We start from the raw sequence: 23,957 nt of genomic DNA on the forward strand, positions 1-23,957 counted from the left end.
GTGCCTTTTTTCCCCTTCCGAGTATAAAGTCACCATGGTCCAGAGTAGCTGAAGGATACCTAGAGGAAGGATAGCATGAAGCTTCTTTCTCAGGAAGTGTTCCTCTAGAAATGTGTGACTGTTAGGGAACTCGCTGGACTCTTACTGTTTGCTCTTAACTGTTATGGGGCATAAGTGTGATCTGCTGTGTGTTGGGATATAGTTGTGTATCATGTACTCACAGGTCAGATCAAATTCTTCTCTCTTTGTGACGTTTGAGCTGGCACTCAAATCATATCACCACTTGGGAGTTTCACCAGGGGAGAGGTAAGTGTGAGTATGACTGTGTGCATGTGTTATAGGTAGGGTTGTTTTTTGTTTCTTTTTTTTTAATGTGTTTAAAGCAAAGAGCTTTTTGAAGATGTATTATTTTTCAATGTCCCTGACTAGTAAGTTCATTTTATTGACATCAGCCAGTAACCTCAGTTAGATTCTAATTAATTAACTATAATTCTCACTTAACAGGGTTCTCCTGGTTTGTTGGCAGTTTTTGACTTTACCCTCATCAGAAAGAGGGAAGTTGAAAGGACACGCCCATTTCCAGGAGTTACACAAAACCCTCTTCCAAGAAATGCCTTGACCCTTCTACAACTTTAGCCACAAGACATGTAAGATTTGGTATCTGGAAAGATGGTTTGAGGCTCTGAGAAGTCCTTAGTCATCAAAGTTCTGTTATCTTGGGTAAAATACCTAAGGCAAAGCAGACAATTCTAGAGTTTCAGAAATATTTTCAACTGTCAAGGCTGAAACTAAGGGAGTTCTAGTTAATACTTGGTTTGAGGGAAGAACATATCCCTCCGTTCCAAGAATCTGAATAATCTGATTAAATGAGGTGTTACCATGTCAGATTTTCTTGGTTAAAAATGTATAAAGCTCTCCAGGTGGGAAGAGACCTTAGTCCCTTTCTGTTTACTGATCTACTGCTTGAATCTCCCTCCCTCCTTCTAGTCTGGGTCAGGGGACAGCAAGTGAATCTTGCCCACCAGCTCTTTTTCTAAATTGTTTTATTGGAACATAGCCACTCTTGTTTGCTTACAAATTGTCTATGACTTCTTCCATGCCCCTATAGACCTGAGTAGTTGTAAGAGAATGTCTGATCTGTGAGGCTTAAAATACTTACTCTCTGCTCTTTACAGAGAAAGTTTGCTAACTCTGCTCTAGGCTAAATCCTCTTTAGTATCTCTGATGCTGAGTAGTTCTTCAGTTTCCAAAGGACCTGCTTTGGACCACTCTTTTAGAAAGTTCTTATTTACAGTGTAAAAAACATCTACTTTTCTGTGGCATGCCCCTGCTGACCCTAGTTGAGCTTTAGTATGTGGGATCACCCAGAACACATCAAATCGTTCTGCTGTGCATCAGCTCCTTGTAGCTCAGAAGACAACAGTCAAGATTCTGGTCAGAACCTTGCTAAATCCTGGTACCATTGTATTTCAAGACCCTTCACACCGCCGAAACTGATCATAGTGCTCCCATGCGATCTGGCCAGTGTAAAGCTAAATTGGGATCCCTCGAAGTATTCTAGGTGCCAGGTTCAATAGGAAGAAGTAATGGCTGCATTCTACATGGTTGGAAGGAGACCTTGGGATCTAATCTGAAGAACAGAGACAGCTTCATGTGGGGTATGAATTCTCCACTTAAAGCCAGAATGATGCAACTTCTGGGCCATGTGTATCCACGGTGCACGTCTGTGGTCTGGGTGGTTGTGAAACAGTTTTGTTTTGTTTGTTTTTACTGAATTTGGGTACAAAAGGAAAACAGTCACTTCTATTTCAACAGAGATGGTGGTGGTGTTCTCTAAATCACTGATGCAAATGGAAGGTTCTTTCTTGAGGGTGGACCCTGGTGCCATGTACTTCTTTAAGCCCTGTCGTTGAGTAAAGTGACTTGCGTTGTCTTCTGTGTTCTTGTCCCCCCACCATCGTCTCTCACTATTGCAGGCTGTTGCAACAACTTCTTAGTTTTCCTGCCTCTTGTTTTTCCTTTCTCGTGTTGGTCTTCCTCATTCTGCCAGTTAAGGGTACAGCAGTAGTAATCATTTCTCTGCTGATCTGTTCACTTCAGTGACCCCCCCCCTTATCAATAAAGGAAAGATTAAAAATTCATAGGATGCGCCAATTAAAAACTAAATTTTAAAAAATCTGTAGGATGGTGTTGACTTTTCCAGGACCACCAAACTCTTCCTTTCCTCCTTCTTTTCCACATTCAGAGAAGACTACTCCATGTTCTCCGAACCTGTCTTATATTTTCCCATACCCAGGTCTTGGTCATACTATGTGCTCTATAAGAACTGACCTTTTCTCCTTCCTTCCCAAAACCATATATCAAACCCTACCTTCTTCAGTTCATATTCATTCATGTTCATTTCTCTCTCTCTTTCTCTCTCTCTCTCCCCCTCCCTTTCCTGCCCATTCCTAAAGGTTTGGTTCTCTGCTTCAGTGGTCCAATATCATATTGTATTTCCTTTTATGTTGCTTATAAAAATCTGCTTTTTGTTTTAGGGATATGTGATCATGTCTTACCTCCCTGCATTGTTGTAAACATTGAAAGTTACTTGAAAGGAATGTTTGGGTCTTGCCTCCTTTCTTTATCCCTCAAAGCATTTAGGAGAATTTGTGCTTGTTTTAGTGAATATAACTATTGACTTGTCAGGAACAGTTAAGTAGCAAGAAGAGTTGAATTGGAAGTAGATGATTTTGAATCCAACAGACTGGAAGAATCCTGATACTTCTAACTAAAATTCAGAGGAGTTGCTATTGTGTGGTATGGGGCCAGACAAAGGACAAAATAACGCCTTTTACTGGTGAAAAAAATAAGTTGGAAATCTGGGAATCATTCATAGTGTTAAGTCTTTTGCCAGTTACATGATCTCAGAATGTCCTTGGGCTGCTTTCGATTCAATAACTATGTTCTTGGAGTGTGTCATGCAGTTTGGTCCTAGCTGCCTTCACACTTAATAACCATATTTAATTCTCAAGTCAATATTATTAGTTTTGTTATTTTCCCTTTTATATATTTGGTTATTAAGGCTTAGGAGATGTTAAGTTTGTCCAACATTGTAGAGCAAGAGTCTTTTACCCTAATTTGAGTCTTTTACCGTAATCGCAAGCTTTGCTTTGCTTATCACAGTCTGAATCATCTATCTTATTCTTTCCTTACCTCAGTGTCTCATTCTCACTGCTCTCCTTATTTCTCTGCACTTGGTGCCCCTTGGTTGAGTTTTTGTTGATCTGAATTAATAGTGTTTCTTCTACCTGACTGGGTTATGCCAGGAATTAGCCATATAGTGAAGTAAGTCAAATTGGCTAAGTTGAAAGAAGCCAATCACAAAAGGACAAATATTATGTCATTCCACATATATGAGTAGTTAGATTCAAAGATATAGAACGTCTAATAGTGGTTTTCAGGGATTGGGTGTAGGGAGGAATGGGAAGTTAATGTTTCATGGGTAGAGAATTTCAGTTGTGAAGATAAAAAAGTTCTGGAGATGGATAATATCAATGACACTATAACAGTGTATATATACTTAATGCCACAGAACTATACATTTAAATGGTAAAATTTATGTTATGTTTTACCATACTGAAAATCTTTTTCAAATTTTAGCTTTAAAAAAAAAAAAAAAACTAAGCCATAGGACTTAGCCATTGCTATGCAAGTGATAGGGAGTCATTAGATTTTTGGATAGGGGAGTGGAAATGATGTGATTGGAGTTTTTCTCTGATTGGAAGATTAAACTTGAGTCATTTATAAGCATTAAATTAGAATAACGGTAGGAAGCTATGAAAATAGTTCAGACTATAGATAGCAAGCACTTGAAATAAGGAATGCGGAAAGGCAGGCATGATCTGGGCTATTATGAATGATGTTGCAGTGAACATACTTTTATATGTCTGAATGAATATATGTACACAGTTATTTGAGGTAGGCATCTGGGAGTAAATCCAAGGCCCTGGGGTGTGTGTTCAGCTAGAGTAAATGCTGCCATAGTTTTCCAAAGTGGTTATACCAACTCACATTCCTACTAACAGGGTATGAGAGTTTCTCCACAGTCTTCACCATACTTCTACTATCAGTCTTTTTCATTATAAACATTCTGGTGCATTTTTTGATTGGGTCGTTTATTTTTCTGGAATTGAGCTGCAGGAGTTGCTTGTATATTTTTGAGATTAGTTCTTTGTCAGTTGCTTCATTTGCTATTATTTTCTCCCATTCTGAAGGCTGTCTTTTCACCTTGCTTATAGTTTCCTTTGTTGTGCAGAAGCTTTTAAGTTTAATTAGGTCCCATTTGTTTATTTTTGCTTTTATTTCCAATATTCTGGGAGGTGGGTCATAGAGGATCCTGCTGTGATTTGTGTTGGAGAGTGTTTTGCCTATGTTCTCTAGGAGTTTTATAGTTTCTGGTCTTACGTTTAGATCTTTAATCCCTTTTGAGTTTCTTTTTGTGTATGGTGTTAGAAAGTGTTCTAGTTTCATTCTTTTACAAGTGGTTGACCAGATTTCCCAGCACCAGTTGTTAAAGAGATTGTCTTTTCTCCATTGTATATTCTTGCCTCCTTTGTCAAAGATAAGGTGTCCATAGGTGCTTGGATTTATCTCTGGGCTTTCTATTTTGTTCCATTGATCTATATTTCTGTCTTTGTGCCAGTACCATACTGTCTTGATGAATATGGCTTTGTAGTAGAGCCTGAAGTCAGGCAGGTTGATTCCTCCAGTTCCATTCTTCTTTCTCAATATTGCTTTGGCTATTCAAGGTTTTTTGTATTTCCATACAAATTGTGAAATTATTTGTTCTAGTTCTGTGAAAAATACCGTTGGTAGCTTGATACGAATTGCATTGAATCTATAGATTGCTTTGGGTAGTATACTCATTTTCACTATATTGATTCTTCCAATCCATGAACATGGTATATTTCTCCATCTATTAGTGTCCTCTTTGATTTCTTTCACCAGTGTTTTATAGTTTTCTATATATAGGTCTTTAGTTTCTTTAGGTAGATATATTCCTAAGTATTTTATTCTTTTCGTTGCAATGGTGAATGGAATTGTTTCCTTAATTTCTCTTTCTATTTTCTCATTATTAGTGTATAGGAATGCAAGGGGTTTCTGTGTGTTGATTTTATATCCTGAAACTTTGCTATATTCATTGATTAGCTCTAGTAATTTTCTGGTGGAGTCTTTAGGGTGTTCTATGTAGAGGATCATGTCATCTGCAAACAGTGAGAGTTTTACTTCTTCTTTTCCAATTTGGATTCCTTTTATTTCTTTTTCTGCTCTGATTGCTGTGGCCAAAACTTCCAAAACTATGTTGAATAGCAGTGGTGAAAGTGGCCACCCTTGTCTTGTTCCTGACTTTAGAGGAAATGCTTTCAATTTTTCACCATTGAGGATAATGTTTGCTGTGGGTTTGTCATATATAGCTTTTATTATGTTGAGGTATGTTCCTTCTATTCCTGCTTTCTGGAGAGTTTTTATCATAAATTGATGTTGAATTTTGTCAAAGGCTTTCTATGCATCTCTTGAGATAATCATATGGCTTTTATTTTTCAATTTGTTAATGTGGTGGATGGGCCAAAGAACTAAACAGACATTTCTCCAAAGAAGACATACAGATAGAAACACATGAAAAGATGCTCAACATCACTCATTATCAGAGAAATGCAAATCAAAACGACAATGAGGTACCATTTCATGCCAGTCAGAATGGCCGCTATCCAAAAGTCTACAAGCTGGAGAGGGTGTGGAGAAAAGGGAACCCTCTTACACTGTTGGTGAGAATGCAAACTAGTACAGCCACTATGGAGAACAGTGTGGAGATTCCTTAAAAAACTGGAAACAAAACTGCCTTATGACCCAGCAATCCCACTGCTGGGCATACACACCGAGGAAACCAGAATTGAAAGAGACACGTGTACCCCAGTGTTCATCACAGCACTGTTTATAATAGCCAGGACATGGAAGCAACCTAGATGTCCATCAGCAGATGAATGGATAAGAAAGCCATGGTACGTATACACAATGGAGTATTACTCAGCCATTAAAAAGAATACATTTGAATCAGTTCCAATGAGGTGGATGAAACTGGAGCCTATTATACAGAGTGAAGTAAGCCAGAAAGAAAAACACCAATACAGTATACTAACACATATATATGGAATTTAGAAAGATGGTAATGATAACCCTGTATGCAAGAGAGACATAGATGTATAGGACAGTCTTTTGGACTCTGTGGGAGAGGGAGAGGGTGGGATGATTTGGGGGAATGGCATTGAAACATGTATAATATCGTATAAGAAACGAATCACCAGTCCAGGTTTGATACAGGATGCTTGGGGCTGGTGCACTGGAATGACCCGGAGGGATGGTACAGGGAGAGAGGTGGGAGAGGGGGGTTCAGGATGGGGAACACATGTACGCCTGTGGTGGATTCATGTTGATGTGTGGCAGAACCAATACAATATTGTAAAGTAAATAGCCTCCAATTAAAATAAATAAAATTTTTAAAAAATTTAAAAATAAACATTCTGGTGGTTTCGTGTTATTGATTTACATTTTCCAATGAGTAAAGAAGTTGAGATCCTTTTATGTCTATTGCCACTTGAATATTTTCTTTTGTATAGTGTCTGATCAAACTTGTTTAGTGTCTGCTCATTTTTCTGTTGAGTGGTCTTATTCCTGCTAATTTGTACACTTTTTTAGATGTGTTCTGAATATGAGACATATGTATTGCAAATATCTCCTCCCACTCTCTTGGCAGTACCTTTTGATGATCAGAAATTAAGTTTAATGTTGTATAATTGCTCTCTTTATCTCTTGTCTTAGTACATTTTGAGTATTCAAGAAATCATTACCTACCCCAAAGTCATGAACATATTTTCCTTTGTTTTCTTCTAAATACTTTATTATTTCATCTTTCACATTTGGGTTTACAGTGATCTGAGATTAATTTTCACATATGGCATGACATAAGGATAAAGAATCTTTTCCCACCGTTATCAAATTGACCTAGTTCCACTTATTGAAAAGACAGGTTTGAATTTGTTTTGTTTTTCTCCACAGCACTGCAGTATCGTCGTCTTCTTAAATCTAGAGGTGATGTATGTATGGGTCTCTTTCTAGATTCTTCTGTTCCTTTAGCCTATTAATCCATCTTTTAGGCTCTACTTTTAGTCTTCTAAATAGACAAGGCTTTCCTCCTAGTGGATACCTTTCAGTTCAGTTCAGTCGCTCAGTCGTGTCCGAGTCTTTGTGACCCCATGAACTGCAGCACGCCAGGCCTCCCTGTCCATCACCAACTCCTGGAGTTCACTCAGACTCATGTCCATCGAATCAGTGATGCTATCCAGCCATCTCATCCTCTGTCGTCCCCTTCTCCTCCTGCCCCCAATCCCCCCCAGCATCAGAGTCTTTTCCAGTGAGTCAACTCTTCGCGTGAGGTGGCCAAAGTACTGGAGTTTCAGGTTACACCCAAATGGCCCTACTACTACTACTACTACTAAGTCGCTTCAGTCGTGTCCGATTCTATGCGACCCCATAGACGGGAGCCCACCAGGCTCCCCCATCCCTGGGATTCTCCAGGCAAGAACACTGGAGTGGGTTGCCATTTCCTTCTCCAATGCATGAAAGTGCAAAGTGAAAGGAAGTTGCTCAGTTGTGTCCGACTCTTCACGACCCCATGGACTGCAGCCTACCAGGCTCCTCTGTCCATGGGATTCTCCAGGCAAGAATACTGGAGTGGGGTGCCATTGCCTTCTCCCAAATGGCCCTAGTAGTGAAAATTAAAATGTGCTTGTGCTCATGATACATGCTTAGTCATGTCCAACTCTTTGCGACCCCATGACCTGTACCTGCCAGGCTCCTCTGTCCATGGAATTTTCCAGGCAAGAATACTGGAATGGGTTGCCATTTTCTCCTCCAGGGGATCTTCCCAACATAGGGATCAATCCCACATCTCCTGCTACTCCTGCATTGGCAGGCAGATTCTTTGCCACTGAGCCACCTGGGAAGCCCAAAGTAAAATGTATGATTTATTGCAGGATAACAAATTACCTTAAAGCTTACTGGCTTAAAGGAGAAATAAATATTTAGTATTTAATGTGAATTCTGTGAATTGGGAATTTAGGAGCAGTTTCGTTTGGTGGACTTGGCTCAGGGTCTCATGAAATTGCAGTCAAAAAGTACCTATAGTTGCTGTGATCTTAACTAGGACTGACAGATATGATTCTAAGAACAGCTCTTTTTCACAGCTGGCAGGAGGCCTCAGTTCCCCACCATATACATTCTTCCTTTGTACTGCTTGAGTGTCCTTATAGCATGGCAGCCGATCCAAAGGAGAGCAAGACAGAAGCTACAGTGTCTTTCATGCCTTACCCTTGGAAGTCACACACTTTCATTTAAGCAGTATCCTATTATTCATCTGCATTCAGTAGGAAAGAGGACTACATAAGGCTGCACTTGGAAACGAGATTCATTAGGGGCTGTCTTGGAACCTGGCTACTACACAGAAAAATAGGAGAAGCTGGCTGGTACCTTATTTAATATGTTTCCCCAAGGCAGAGAATCATGTATGCCATTGCAGCAAATATTTTCTAGATCTGGCAGATAGTTCAGTGAGTTTAGAAATGCTGATAACTCTTAGTTCACTCCATTTTGTGTCCTCCTGCTCAGGACCCTGAATGCTCTTAAGTTTAATCATATTTTCATGTGATTCCTGAAGAGCCCCTCTCTTGTCCTTGAGTGGGAAAGATTGAGGACAGCTAGGTCTGGTTATAATCATCCGCCAAGTATGAACACCCTTTCTCTCCATGATCTTTACTTCTCTTCTATGAACATTGCAGTTCTCTTGTGGATAAGTTTTTAAATTAAACTCTCAATTGTGAGGTAATTTTAGATTCACACATAGTTGTAAAAATAATAGCCCAAGTAACCTGTACCACTTTCTACCCACTGGTAACATTTTCCAAAACTGTGCTACAGTATGACAACAAAGATGTTGGTATTGTTACAGTGAAGATACAGAACATTTCCATCACCAAAGGACTCTTTCATACTGCCCTCTTATAGCCACGTGTTAACTTGCTTCAGTCGTGTCCAACTCTTTGCAGCCCCGTAGACTATAGCCCACCAGGCTCCTCTGTCCATGGGATTCTCCAGGCAAGAATACTGTAGTGGGTTGCTATTTCCTCCTCCAGGGGATCTTCCCAACCCAGGGATTAAACCCACGGCTCCTGCGCTTCCTGCATTGCAGGCGGATTCTTTACCTCTGAACCACCAGGAAAGCCACAGCCAATTCTTTTTTCCTTAAAAAAAAAAAAAAATTATTGGAGTATAATTGCTTTACAATATTTTGCTAGTTTCTGCTGTACAACAAAGCGAATCAGCTATATGTATACATAGATCCCCTCCCTCTGGAACCTCGCTCTTACCCACCCCCACCCCACCCACCTAAGTCATCACAGAGTGCTGAGCTGAGCTCCCTGTGCTATACAGTGGGTTCCCACCAGCTGTTTATTATTTATTATGGTAGCCTCACCCACTTCTATCCCATTCCAACCCTCTCCTCAACCACCGACAGTCACTATTCTGCTGTGCTGTGCTTAGTCGCTCAGTCATGTCCAACTCTTTGCGACCCCATGGACTGTAGCCTGCCAGGCCCCTGTGTCCATGGGGACTCCAGGCAAGAATACTAGAGTGGGTTGCCATGCCCTCCTCCAGGGGATCTTCCCAATCCAGGGATCGAACCCAGGTCTCCTGCATTGCAGGCAGATTCTTTACCATCTGAGCCACGAGGGAAGCCCAAGAATACTGGAGTGGGTAACCTATCCCTTCTCCAGAGGATCTTCCCAACCCAGAAATCAAACCAGGGTCTCCTACATTGTAGTGGATTCTTTACCAACTGAGCTACCAGGGAAGCCCCACTAATCTGCTGTCCGTTCCTAAATTCTCTCATTTCAAGAATGCTCTATAAGTGGAATGACACATTATGTAACCTTCTGGGATTGGTTCTAACAAAATTCAGCATAATTCTGTGGAAGTTCATTCAGGATTTTGCATGCGTCAATGCTTTGTCCTTTTTTATTGCTGAGTAGTATTCTATGGCAAGGAAGTATGACAGTTTATTTACCACTTACCCACTGAAAGAAGTCTAGATTGTTCCAGTTTTGAGTTATTATAATAAAACTTACATGAGCATTCATGTGAAAGTTATATAAATGTGAATCTTCATTTCTCTGGGATAAATGCCCGGGAATACAATTGCTGGGTCATATAGCAGTTGCATGTTTATTTTCTTTAAGAAATTGCCAACATCTCTCCACAGAAGACATACAGATGACCAAAAAGCACATGAAAAGATGCTCAACATCACTAATTATTAGAAAAATGCAAATCAAAGCTATTAATACAATGAGGTATCACCTCACACCAATAAGAATGGCCATGATCAAAAAAAAAATCTACTAATAGTAAATGCTGGAGAAGGTGTGGAGAAAAGGGAACCCTCCTACACTATTGGTGGGAGTGTAAGTTGGTACAACCACTATGGAAAACAGTATTACAGTTCCTTAAAAAACTAAAAATAAAACTACTGTATGACCCAGCAGTCTGACTACTGGGCATATAGCCAGAGAAAACCATGTTTCAGAAAGACACACGCACATCAGTGTTCATTTTAGCGCCGTTTATAATGGCCAGGACACGGAAACAACCTAGATGGCCATCAGCTGATGAATGAATAAAGATGTGACACCTGTTAGTATAGACAATGGAATATTACTAAGCCATAAAAAAGTAATGCCATTTGCAACAACGTGAATGGACCTAGAGATTGTCACACTGAGTGAAGTAAGACACAGAAAGACAAATGTCTCATGATATCGCTTACATGTGGAATCTAAAAAAGGGTGGAAGTGAACTTATTTACAGAATAGAAGTTGAGGCACTGATGTGGAAAGCAAACTTATGGTTACCAGGGAATGGAGAGGAGGATAAACAGAGAGATTGGATTAACATATACACACCACTATATATAAAACAGATAACTAATAAGCACCTGCTCTATAGCACAGGGAACTACTCAGTACTCTGTAATGACCTATGTGGGAAAAGAACATTAAAAAAAAGGGATATATCTATATGTACGATTGGTTCAATTTGCTGTATACCTGAAACTAGCACAGCATTACAAAGCAACTATACTCCAATAAAAAAAAAATTTTTTTTTTTTAAACGCCAAACTTGTTTTCCAGAGTGGTTATATTCTTTTAGACTCTACCAGCAATGTTTGAGTGACACATTTTCTCTGCCATTATTGCCCGCATTTTGTGTTGTTACAAGTTTTAAAAATTTTAACCATTGTTACATTTGTGATAATATCTTTTTGTGGTTTTGTGTTTCCTGAATTGCTAATGATGTTGAACTTTTCATGTGCCTAATTGCCATCTGTATATGCTCTTCAGTGAGATGTCTCTTCATGTTTCATGTTCTGCCTATGTCCTGCTGCTGCTGCTGCTAAGTCGCTTCAGTCGTCTCCGACTCTGTGTGACCCCATAGACGGCAGCCCACCAGGCTCCCTGTCCCTGGGATTCTCCAGGCAAGAACACTGGAGTGGGTTGCCATTTCCTTCTCCAACGCATGAAAGTGAAAAGTGAAAGGGAAGTCCTTCAGTCGTGTCCGACGCTCAGCGACCCCATGGACTGCAGCCTACCAGGCTCCTCCGTCCATGGGATTTTCCAAGCAAGAGTACTGGAGTGGGGTGCCATTACCTTCTCCGGCCTATGTCCTACTTGGACTATTTCCCTTTTTAAACTGTTGGGTGTTGAGAGTTCTTTATGTGTTCTCCATACTCGCCTTTGTCAAATATGTGGTTGGCAAATATTTTCTCCCACTCTATAGCTTATTTTTTAGCTTCTTCTTTTGCAGAGCAAAAGTTTTGAATTTCAGTGAAATCTTAATTTATAAACTTCTCCTTTTATGGACTGTGCTTTTGGCGTCTGGTCTAAGAACTCTTTGCTTAGCACTAGATCCAATGATTTCCTCCAATTTTTTTTTCTAAATGTTTTATAACTTTATATTTGAGTTCAAGATTCATTTTGAGTTCATGTTTGTATAAGGTGTGAGACTTAGATTGAGATTCACTTTTTTCCCTGTTGCTTCAGCATCATTTATTGAAAACGCTATCCTCCACTGAATTGCTTTTTCACCTTTGTCAGAAATCAGTTGAACATATTTGTGTGGGCTTCTCTGGGGGCTCAGCTGGTAAAGACTCTGCCTGCAATGAGGGAGACCTGGGTTCGATCCCTGGGTTGGGAAGATCCCCTGGCGAAGGAAAAGGCCACCCACTCCAGTATTCTGGCCTGGAGAATTCCATGAACCGTATAGTCCATGGGGTCGCAGAGTCGGACACAACTGAGCAGCTTTCACTCTCTCTGGGTTTCCTGTTCTATTCCGTTGTTCTGTGTGTGTGTGTGTGTGTGTGTGCGCGTGCATGCACGTGCCAGTATGACGTGGTCTTGATTTCTGTAGCTATACTGTAATTACTGAAATCTAGTGGACTTGTTTCTCCCCTTTTATCTACTATTTCAAAGTTGCTTGGACTATTATACTTTCTCTGCCTTTCCCTGTACATTTTAGAATACTTCTGCCTACATCCATAAAAACTCATGCTGGGATTTTGATTAAAGTTGTGTTAAATCTGGACATCAGTTTGGGGAGCTGTACTGTGTCATGTCTTTCAACCCATGAACATGGTGTGCCTCTCCATGTAGGTTTTTTAAACTTTCTTTTATCAACATTGTATAGTTTTCAGCATACATGTATTGAACATGTTTTGTTAGATTCATGCCTCTTTGGTGTTTTTGAAATGGTTATATAAATGAATGGCATTGTATTTTCATTTTCTATACCAGTGTGTTTATTTGATAGACTACAGGAGCAAATCAATTTTTGTATGTTCATCTTGTCATGCATACCTTGAAGATATTACAAATTAGATTCCAGACCACCACAATAAAGCAAATATTGCAGTCATCTGAAGTTTTTGGTTTCCTGGTGCATATGAAAGTTATTTTTAAAAATATGGCTAAAAAATGCTGTCACCTGAGCTTCGTCAGATCACTGATCACAGATCACTATGACAAATGTAATGATGAAAAAGTTTGAAATATTGCAAGAATTACCAAAATGTGAGCCAGATGCACAAATTGAGCAGATGCTGTTTGGAAAGTGGTACCAACAGGTTTGTTTGACACAGGGTTGCCACAGACCTTCGATTCGTATAACATGCAACACCCACAAACCATAATAAAGCAATGCTCCACACAGTGAGGTTCGCCTGTATTTTGTGACCTTGCCAGACTTGCTTACTTGTCCTAGGAATTTTTTTTCCTGAATTCCTTGGGATTTTTTATGTGGACAATCATGCCATCCAAATAGGAACAATTTTTTTTCTTCCTCTTCAATCTGTATGCCTTTTTAAAAATTGAAATCTAGTTAATGTACAATATTATATAATTTACAGGTGTACAGCATAATGGTTCACGATTTTTAAAGGTTATGTTCCACTTACAGCTAAACATATTGGCTACACTCCGTTGTGTTGTGCAACATATCCTTGTAGCTTGTTTATTTTGTACGTAATAGTTTGTACCTCATAATCCCCTACCGCGATCTTACCCTCTTCCCTCTCCCACTGGTGACCACCAGTTTGTTCTCTGTGTCTGTGAGTCTTTCTCCTTTTTGTTATTTTCACTAGTTTGTTTTGTTTTCTAGATTCCACATGCAAGTGATACCATGTGGTGTTTTGTCCTTCCCTGTCTGCTTTATTTCATTTGGCATTCGGTTCAGTTCAGTTCAGTTCAATTCAGTCGCTCAGTCGTGTCCAAGTCTTTGCGACCCCATGAATTGCAGCACACCAGGCCTCCCTGTCCATCACCAACTCCTGGAACCTACCCAGACTCATGTGCATCGAGTCGGTGACGCCATCCAGCCTTCTCATCCTCTGGCGTCCCCTTCTCCTCCTGCCCCAATCCCTCCCAGCATCAGGGTCTTTTCCAATGAGTCAGCTCTTCTCATGAGGTGGCCAAAGTACTGGAGTTTCAGCCTCAGCATCAGTCCTTCCAATGAACACCCAGGACTGATCTTCTTTAGGATGGACTGGTTGGATCTCCTTGCAGTCCAAGGGACTCTCAAGAGTCTTCTCCAACACCACAGTTCAAAAGCATCAGTTCTTCGGTGCTCAGCTTTCTTCACAGTCCAACTCTCACGTCCATACATGACCACTGGAAAAACCATAGCCTTGACTAGACAGACCTTTGTTGGCAAAGTAATGTCTCTGCTTTTCAATATGCTATCTAGGTTGGTCATAAGTTTCCTTCCAAGGAGTAAGCGTCTTTTAATTTCATGGCTGCAATCACCATCTGCAGTGATTTTGGAGCCCCCAAAAATAAAGTCTGACACTGTTTCCATTGTTTCCCCATCTATTTCCCATGAAGTGATGGGACCGGATGCCATGATCTTCATTTTCTGAATGTTGAGCTTTAAGCCAACTTTTTCACTCTCCTCTTTGACATTCATCAAAAGGCTTTTTAGTTCCTCTTCACTTTCTGCCACAATACCCTCTAAATGCAGCAATCTGTATGCCTTTGTCCTCCTTTGAGAAGTTAGTAAAGTCTCCTCTGTTCATGGAATTTTTCAGGCAAGAATACTAGAGTGGGTTGCCATTTCCTACTCCAGGGGATCATTCTGACCCAGGGACCAAACCCACATTCTTGTGTCTCCTGCATTGATAGGCAGATTCTTTACCACTGCGCCACCTGGGAAGGCCCTGAAGTATATGAAGCACTAAATAAATATTTCTTGCGTAGATGGATGGATAGATGGATGGCAGGAAGGAAACATAAACATACCTGAGGCCAAGGAGATAAGAGCAGTTCAAGTTAGTAATGTTTAGCAAACACCTACCATGGAGATTCAGAGAGGAGTAGGAGGAGATTTTATTCATTGTCTACTTGGGAAGAAATAACAAATACTAAAATATCTGTAATATGTTGTAAAAAAAAAAAAAGTGACATGCCATGAGAAGTTCATAAAAAGTGTTATGAAGGTTCAGGGGAAGTAGAAGTCCATTGCAGCTGAGGCATTGGAGAAGTTGTCTTTTGAGCTAGACTCTTTGGAGTTGCTTATATTTGCTTCTGAATTGTGTGGTTTCCAAAAAAAAAATAGCACATGAAAGTTGGAGCAGAGGGTGTTGTGGCAGAAGAGGGATGTGAATCTGGGACCAGACTAGATGGCTTTGCCTGCTCTATCATAAATTTATCAGCATTTCGTACGCAGCCGTTGATCAGCCCCCACCACTTCTTGCGAGCAGAACCTGACAGGCTCCGATGTTATCTGCACACACACCTTTTCCTTGCTTGTGACGGTGCCTGTGTGTGTGTTTACATTTGCACCTGCACCCCAGTGATTTGGAGACAGTTCTTTCTACAGAGCCAGGCCCTAAAGGAGGACACGTCAACTGAAACACACACTTTAATACCTCTAAAACCTTCACCGTGCTGTCCACACCCCTGCATTATATACAGGCACCTGAGGCTTGCACACACACAAGCGCACACAGAGTTTGGTACACAGTGGCCTGAGCAAGATTTTAGGCAACTGTAGTTGAAGGTACTCACATTTCTTTTCCTCAGCTCTATCCTATTCCTTTATCTTCACTTCCACCGAAGGCTTATTAGGCACCAGTTATATCCCCTGACCTTCTAGATTCTGTCAGGAGTTCATGTAAGAAGAAGATTCAGTCTATGGCCATACCACCCTGAACGTGCCTGATCTCGTCTGATCGCAAAAGCGAAGCAGGGTTGGGCCTGCTTAATACTTGGATGGGAGAGGATGATTCAGTAATCAATCCAGTACCTATTTACTGATAACCACCTATGTGCCAGGCTCAGCTGTAAACACGGAGAATGTAGCGTGGGATAAAAAGAGCCAATACCGCCCTCGTGAAGTTTCCGTTCTAGGAGCTGGGTAGAATCAGCAACCCTACGGTGTTTTAGGTGGTGTGGCTGCTGGTGAGATCAGCATAGCAGAGTAAGGGGGAGAGAGTGTGACTATTGGGCGGCCAGAAAAACCGTCTGTCCAGTAATGTGACATTTAAATAGTGACGTGATGGAATACATAAGCAATGGGAATGTCTGGGGAAGGAGTATTCCAGGCAGAGGGAACAGCCAGAGCAGAGACCCTGAGGCAGGAGTGTGCGGCCAGCGTGGCTCAAGCAGAATGGGCGCAGCAGAGAGGGGCAGGGCTGAGGTGAGGGTTGTGGGTGAAGGGGTGTCGCCTGGGGCTCACTGGCCACTGTGGGGACTTCGGCTTTTGTTCTGAGTGAAGTGGAAAGCCAGAGGACACTTTGTGCAGAGAAGTGCTGTGCTCTGATTGACGCCAGCTTCGATGTCGGGAACAGATTGCCGGATGAAAGCATAGAAGCAGGAAGGCGGCCGAACGGTGGACTCGACCAAGTGGGTAACAGTGGAGGTGTGGAGAAGTGACCGGGTTGTAAATGTATTTTGAAACTGTTTGGACCAACAGGATTTGCCGTTGGGTTTAGGAGTTGATGACTGACATCAAGATTTTTGGCCTGGGCAGCTGGAAGGTTGGAGCTGCTTGTAACTGAGATGGGAAACGTTGAAGGAAGAACAGACTTGGAGGATAGGAAGAGCTCAGTTTAAAGGAAGATTGTGATGCCAGGGCTTCTCTGATGGCACAGTGGTTAAGAATCTGCCTTCCAAAGCAGGGGGCGCGGGTTCGAGCCCTGGTTGGTAGCTACGATCCCATATGCCGTGGAGCAGCCAAGCCTGAGCGGTGTTGCCACTGAGCCCTTGCGCACAACTAGAGTCCATGTGGCTTGATGAAAGATGCAACGTGACACAACAAAGCTTTCTCATGCACCAGCTAAGACCCGATGCAGCCAGATAAATAAAATGTGTTTTTAAAGAAAGATTTGAACAGATGGCTGACAAACACATGAAAAGATGCTCAATATCACTCATTATCAGAGACATGCAAATCAAAACCACAATGAGGTACCATTTCACACCAGCCAGAATGGCTGCGATCCGAAAGTCTACAAGCAATAAATGCTGGAGAGGGTGTGGAGAAAAGGGAACCCTCTTATACTGTTCGTGGGAATGCAAACTAGTACAGCCACTATGGAGAACAGTGTGGAGATTCCTTAAAAAACTGGAAATAGAACCGCCTTATGATCCAGCAATCCCACTGCTGGGCATACACACTGAGGAAACCAGAATTGAAAGAGAGACGTGTACCCCAGTGTTCATTGCAGCACTGTTTATAATAGCCAGGACATGGAAGCAACCTAGATGTCCATCAGCAGATGAATGGATAGGAAAGCTGTGGTACATATACACAATGGAGTATTACTCAGCCATTAAAAAGAATACGTTTGAATCAGTTCCAATGAGGTGGATGAAACTGGAGCCTATTATACAGAGTGAAGTAAGCCAGAAAGAAAAACACCAATACAGTATACTAACGCATATGTATGGAATTTAGAAAGATGGTAACCATAACCCTGTATGCGAGACAGCAAAAGAGACACGGATGTATAGAACAGTCTTTTGGACTCTGTGGGAGAGGGAGGGGGGGATGATTTGGGAGAATGGCATTGAAACATTTATAATATCATATAAGAAACGAATTGCCAGTCCAGGTTCGATGCAGGATACAGGAGGCTTGGGGCTGCTGCACTGGGATGACCCAGAGGGATGGTACAGGGAGGGAGGTGGGAGGGGGGTTCAGGATTGGGAACACGTGTATACCTGTGGCGGATTCATGTTGCTGTATGGCGAAACCAATACAATATTGTAAAGTAATTAGCCTCTAATTAAAATAAATAAATTTAAATTAAAAAAATAATAAATAAAGATTTGAGATGCCTGTTAGTGAGGAGCAGGTATGAGACTCTAGAGTTCTATAGATGGGTTTGGGCCGGAGCTATAAATTTGCGAATTACAGCAGTTAGATGACTTTTAAAGCTGTGAAATTAAATAGAATAACCTAAGAAGTAGATATAGAAAGAGAAGAGTCTAAGAACTGAGCATGGGGGCATTCCAGCCTTTAGAAGTCAGGGAGACAAGGAGGAACCAGAACTGGAAACTGAAAAAGGGAAGCTGGGAGATAGGAAGATTGAGAGTGAGCACTGAAGCCAAATGAGGAAAATGCTTCAAAGAGAATGGAATAATAAACTGTTCTCAGATGTTGCTGAGAGATCAAGTAAAATCCAAAAGTTGCTTTGAGTGTTGAAGTCTTTAAGACCTCTATTGAAGGAGGTGGGGGTTGGGGGCAGCCTTCTTGTATTGCTTCCAAGAAAAGAATGGGAGGAGAGGAAACAATGATTAACACTGTAGAAATCTCTGAGGTTTTTTTGTAAAGAGGAGTAGAAAACTGGGCCATAGTTGGAAGGGAATGTGAGATCAAGCCAAACTTTTTTTTTTCTGAGATGGGACAAGTTGGTGTCCTGGTGGGAATGATCCTAGGAGGGAAGGAAGATGCAGTGAGTGCCAAGATACAGTGTTGCCCCCTGTAGTGAGAGGGGGTGATGCTCTAGTGGAAGAAAGTGGGCCTTAGACTGGGTGGACCACCGCTGCTGCACAGTAATAAACTACTTTGCTCTAATGCAGGCAGACTGGTAAATACGGTAATGGAACATGTGTAGATTCTCTTCTGCTTGCTTGTATATTCTCATACCAAAGAGTGGAGGTGCTACAGGTTTAAAGATGGCAAGGTTCAGAAGATTGCCAAAGAGCAACGGAAAATCACGGACCAGATCAATGTAGTCAGACTGTCGCAGCGTGAGGGCTCACTTGAGCTTAAAGTGAGAGCAGCCAATGTGGTTGTGTGATTTTCTCCAGCTCCACTGAGTGGGAACAGGCAGAGTAGGTTAAGCATTAGACTTAGTCAAGGGTTATGGTTTCCCAGATAAAGAGAGGAAGAGAAGCAAGAGAATGATTATAATGATGGATCACAGGAACAAGGCAGGTAGAAGGAAGTGAGGATGGAGATAGAAGGTGAGAGTGCAAGGTGCCAGGATTAATGGAGTGAAGTCCCAGTGAGGTCTAAAGAACCGTGATGGCAGTCAGATCCTTGGCATTGGTGACGCTTCAGGGTTGCATCACAGTGCTTTGTGTGCAGTATAAACCCTATATGGTAGGTAGGACAGTTGGTGGTGATCTTCTATTCTATAGATAAAGTGGTGGTTCTCATTCTATAGATAAAGCAAGCTCCAAAGAGATAAATAACTTTATGTGAAAATCGCACAGCTAGTCCGTGATGAAGCATAGACTCCACCCGAGGCTCTGTTTTATTTGTGATATCTTTTTACCACTTCGTGTGATGTCTGCTCACAGATTACTCAGTCTCACTGAAGACGTGGAATGTAGACAACCACATAAGGAAGTGTGCAACTGAGTTAAATTCTATAATATGGCATGACATAAGGAGTTTATTCATTCAGTAATATATATTGAATGCTTATTAGGTACAGGGCTGTATTATAAATACTAGGGACATAGTATTATCCACTGTATATAGTGAATGACATGGGGGAAATTCTGAAGTTATGTGCTTCAGGGAAGTTTTAGAAGGATTTCTGTGTGATTCTTCCAAGGCGTCGTGATTGGGTAAAAAGCACCAGGTGCTGAAAGCTTGGAAGCTTTTTTCTCCGCTACCTGCTGTTTGTGACATTGTTGCTTCAGCTCACTCTGTCTTAGTGGGGGACCCCATCCATAAACTGAGATGTTACAGCTTTGCAAGTTCCACCCTGACTAAAAGTCCTGTGAGTTTGAGGCTGTGTTCTAGCTTGATGGAATAATTGTGTAAAGTCTTTTAGCCCTCATCTGACTTCTTGAAATGACATATCTCATTTCATAGTGATAAGACCCTGTTTCAGTAGTGAAATGCTGCAGTAACGTGTGTACTAAAGTCATCTGCTGTGTCTTAAACTCTGCTGCTGCTGCTGCTGCTGCTGCTAAGTCGCTTCAGTCATATCCAACTCTGTGCGACCCCATAGACGGCAGCCCACCAGGCTCCCCATCCCTGGGATTCTCCAGGCAAGAACACTGGAGTGGGTTGCCATTTCCTTCTCCAGTGCATGAAAGTGAAAAGTGAAAGTGAAGTGGCTCAGTCATGTCCGACTCCTAGCGACACCATGGACTGCAGCCTACCAGGCCCCTCCATCTATGGGATTTTCCAGGCAAGAGTACTGGAGTGGGGTGCCATTTCTTTCTCCGTCTTAAACTCTGGGGAAACACAAAAAGGAGATAGAGGCCACGCTCGGCCGGCAGGTGCAACAGTCCCCACCCTTAGCCTGGTGATATCTGAGGACCTGTGAAAAGCTTTGAAGTAACTCATGACTTTCCCCCTCCTCTCACTCCTTCCTGTTCAGGCCTGGAAGAAGCGCTGGTTTATCCTGCGGAGCGGCCGGATGAGCGGTGACCCCGACGTCCTGGAATACTACAAGAACGATCACTCCAAGAAGCCCCTGCGCATCATCAACCTGAACTTCTGCGAGCAGGTGGATGCAGGCCTGACCTTCAACAAGAAGGAGCTGCAGGACAGCTTCGTGTTCGACATCAAGACCAGCGAGCGCACCTTCTACCTGGTGGCCGAGACGGAGGAGGACATGAATAAGTGGGTCCAGAGCATCTGCCAGATCTGCGGCTTCAACCAGGCAGAAGAGAGCACAGGTAGGAGACGCTTCTCAGTAGGGACCAGGCAGGAGCCTCCTGGCAGTGGCTGGGCCCCTGGGGCCCAGGGGACGGCCTTCAGACTTCTTGAACAGCAGAGTGGGCTTTAGCTAAAGGCTGTCCTCTGAGGCGGGGGGGAAGTAGGCAGAGGATAAGAGTTTGAAGGGCTTGGCCACAGTAGAGGGCCTCCTAGCCCTGAGTCTGCTCACGTGGAAAGCAGGCATGCTGGGGTTATGATGAAGCTCGAGGTACTTGATGGCATTTCTTCAGGTACCTCCGTGCCACCCCGTTTCTCAGGTCTGCCCTTCCCCCGCCCCAGCTCTCTAGCTGTCTGCGCCTGGTTAACCTGTCACCCACACACGGGCAGCTTGCACCTTGCTCTCTTCTTTGATGCATCCTCTGTCCACTCCTGTCCTTTGTTTCAGAACAACCTGCATGGTTATACTTGCCACTTTTCTGGCAAGGGGAGGTGTGGGATTCTTTGTGAGTACTGTTGATGTACAATCCACTGTTCTTTATGTTTCCCTGGGAATGGACACACGAGAAGGGGGAGATTCTGACTTGTGTTCAGATTTTGTTAGCCCTCACAGAAAGAGTAGCTCAACATTTTTAAGTGAGGCTTCAGTTGCAGAAATGCTCTTTGACATTTGTTTGGGCTTATCCCCAACTCTAGGATGATTGAGGAGTAGGGTTCTTTTTGTGTGTGTGGCTGATGGAAAGCCTAAGTTAGTAGTTTCCTAAACCTGGTTACATATCAGAATTAAAGAGGAACATTTTTTAAATGTTGATGCTAAAGATACATATCAAACCAGTTAGCTAAGAATGTCAGGGGTGGGACCTAGGCATCCGTCTTTTAAAGGCTTCACACCGAGTGGCTGAGTCTGGGGCTCAGCATCCATTTTCTGTAAATAATTGAAGGCTGCATACAATCTCTGATTCCTATACCTGCTTTCTAAACTTTTTAGAACCCTTTAAAAACATAAAAACTGTTTCTAGCACATCAACAACATCAGCCTCATCTGGGAACCTATTAGAAATGAAGATTCTTAAGCCCCACCCCAGACTCAGTGAATCAGAAAACTCTGGAGGTGTTTTAACCAGCCTGCCAGGTGATGTGATGCATAGTTAAGTTTGAGAACCACTGATTTAGACTGTTACTATCAGAGTGGGATTCATGGATGAGCAGCATCAACCTCTCCTGGGAACTTGTTAGGAAGACAGAAAACTTCTGCTCAGACTTACAGGATCAGAATCTGCATATTTTTTAAAGTTTCTTATTCTGAAATAATGTTAAACTTACAGAAGAGGTGCAGAAATTGTACAGCAAGTTCCCATGTATCTTTCATCCAGCTTTCCCTAATGTTAACATCTTTCTTAACCAGAGTATAGTTGTCAAAATGTTGATTGGTACAATACAGTTAGTTGCAGTGTATTGGGCTTTCACTTGTTTTTCACCAACGTCTTTATTCTGTTCAGGATTCGGTCCAGGATAGCATATTAGATTTGGTGGTTCTGCCTCTAGGGCCTCCAATCTGGGATGCCAGTTTCTCAGCCTCTCTTGTTTTTCTTTGACCTTGACACTTTTAAGGCATACTGGCTAGATATTTTGTAGAATCTCCCTCAGTTTGAATTTGTATGATGTTTTTTCATGATTAGATTGAGGTCTGGGGGAGACTACCACAGAGGTAATGTGCCTTTCTCTGCACGTTGTATCAGGAGACACATGGTATCAATATGCCTTATTACTGGTCATGTTACCTCATCGCTTGGTTAAGATGGTATCTGACACATTCTTCTGCTGTAAAGCTGCTATCTGTGCTTTCATAATTAATAAATATTTTGCAGGAAGTACTTTAATGATGTGCAAATACCCCATTTCTGCTTAAACTTTTGCCCACTAATTTTAGCATTCATCAGCTGATCATGTTTGCAACCGTTATTACCATGGTATCCTAAGGAAGTTTTGTATCTCCCTCTGAATTGTATTAAGATACCTAGGTGATTTGTAGGCACAGTAAAATTTGAGAAGCTCTGGTCTGGATTATTTGTTCACAAACCTGGTGGGTCATCAGAATCACCCTAAAAACTTTCCTCTTTTAATTTATGGGTACTGATTCAGTAGATCTGACTTAGGGCTGCAAAACAGTTTTGAGATACTCCTCCTACAGAATGGGAGGAATTATTTCCAAATCATATCTGATAAGGGTCTAGTATCTAGAATATAAAAAGAACTATTACATCTCAGTAACAACAACAACAAAATAACCTCATTTAAAAATAGGTAAAGGATCTGAATAGACATTATTCCAGGGAAGATATACAAATAACCAGTAAGCCCATGAGAAGATGCAAAAATGTTGGACATCCTTACTCATTAGGGAGATGTGAAACAAAGCCACAATGAGGTAATACTTCACACCCACTAGGATGACTGTAATCAAAATATGGACAGTGACCAGTGTTGGCCAGGATGTGAAGAAACATACTTTGCTCATGCATCCTACCTCATATGTTGCTGGTAGGAATGTAAAATGGTACAAATGAAACTGTTTACAAAATGGAAATTGATTCACAGATACAGAAAACAAGCATATGGTTGCCATGGAGGAAAGGAGGATGATAAATTTGGAGACTGAGATTGACACGTACCCACTATTGTATATAAAAGATAATAAGAACCTACAGTATAGTGCAGGGAACTCTGTTCAGGACTCTGCAGTGACCTATATCGGTTTGGAGTCTAGAAGAGAGTAGATTTGTGTATTATGGATAGTTGATTCACTGTACAGCAGAAAGTAACACAACATTATAAATATACACCAGTTTAAAAAATGTGTGTGTGTGTGTGTATAATTTGATACATATATACACACATATATGGTCACATTTTCATTATCCATTCATTCCTCAGTGGACCTTTGGTTGTTTTCATGTCACTCCCACTGTAAATGATGCTGAAATGAACGTGAGGGGGCAGATAACTCTTCCAGACAGTAATTTCAGTTCCTTCAGTGATATATCCAGAACTGGAACTATTGGGTTGTATGGTTATACTTTTAATTTTTTGAGGAAAGCCTCCATACTGTTTTGCATAGTGGCTGTACCAATTTATATTCCCACCTCTAGTCCACAAGAGTTCCCTTTTCCCCATATCTCTGGTCACACTTA

The 23,957-nt window shown here is 41.7% G+C and overlaps 1 protein-coding gene across 3 annotated transcripts in view; it reads left to right on the top strand.

Annotated features, from left to right (window-relative positions):
* Positions 1 to 23,957, top strand: part of GAB2 (GRB2 associated binding protein 2) — a 184,771-nt gene that overhangs the window by 105,846 nt on the left and 54,968 nt on the right. For all 3 annotated transcript variants that reach the window (XM_024987410.2, XM_059883233.1, XM_015461138.3), the window contains one exon: positions 20,489 to 20,789. In XM_024987410.2, coding sequence (XP_024843178.1) covers positions 20,489 to 20,789 — 301 coding nt within the window. The remainder of the gene's footprint in view (positions 1 to 20,488; positions 20,790 to 23,957) is intronic.

The sequence above is a fragment of the Bos taurus genome, chromosome 29 (assembly GCF_002263795.3).
Source record: "Bos taurus isolate L1 Dominette 01449 registration number 42190680 breed Hereford chromosome 29, ARS-UCD2.0, whole genome shotgun sequence".
Taxonomy (NCBI): Eukaryota; Metazoa; Chordata; class Mammalia; order Artiodactyla; family Bovidae; genus Bos; species Bos taurus.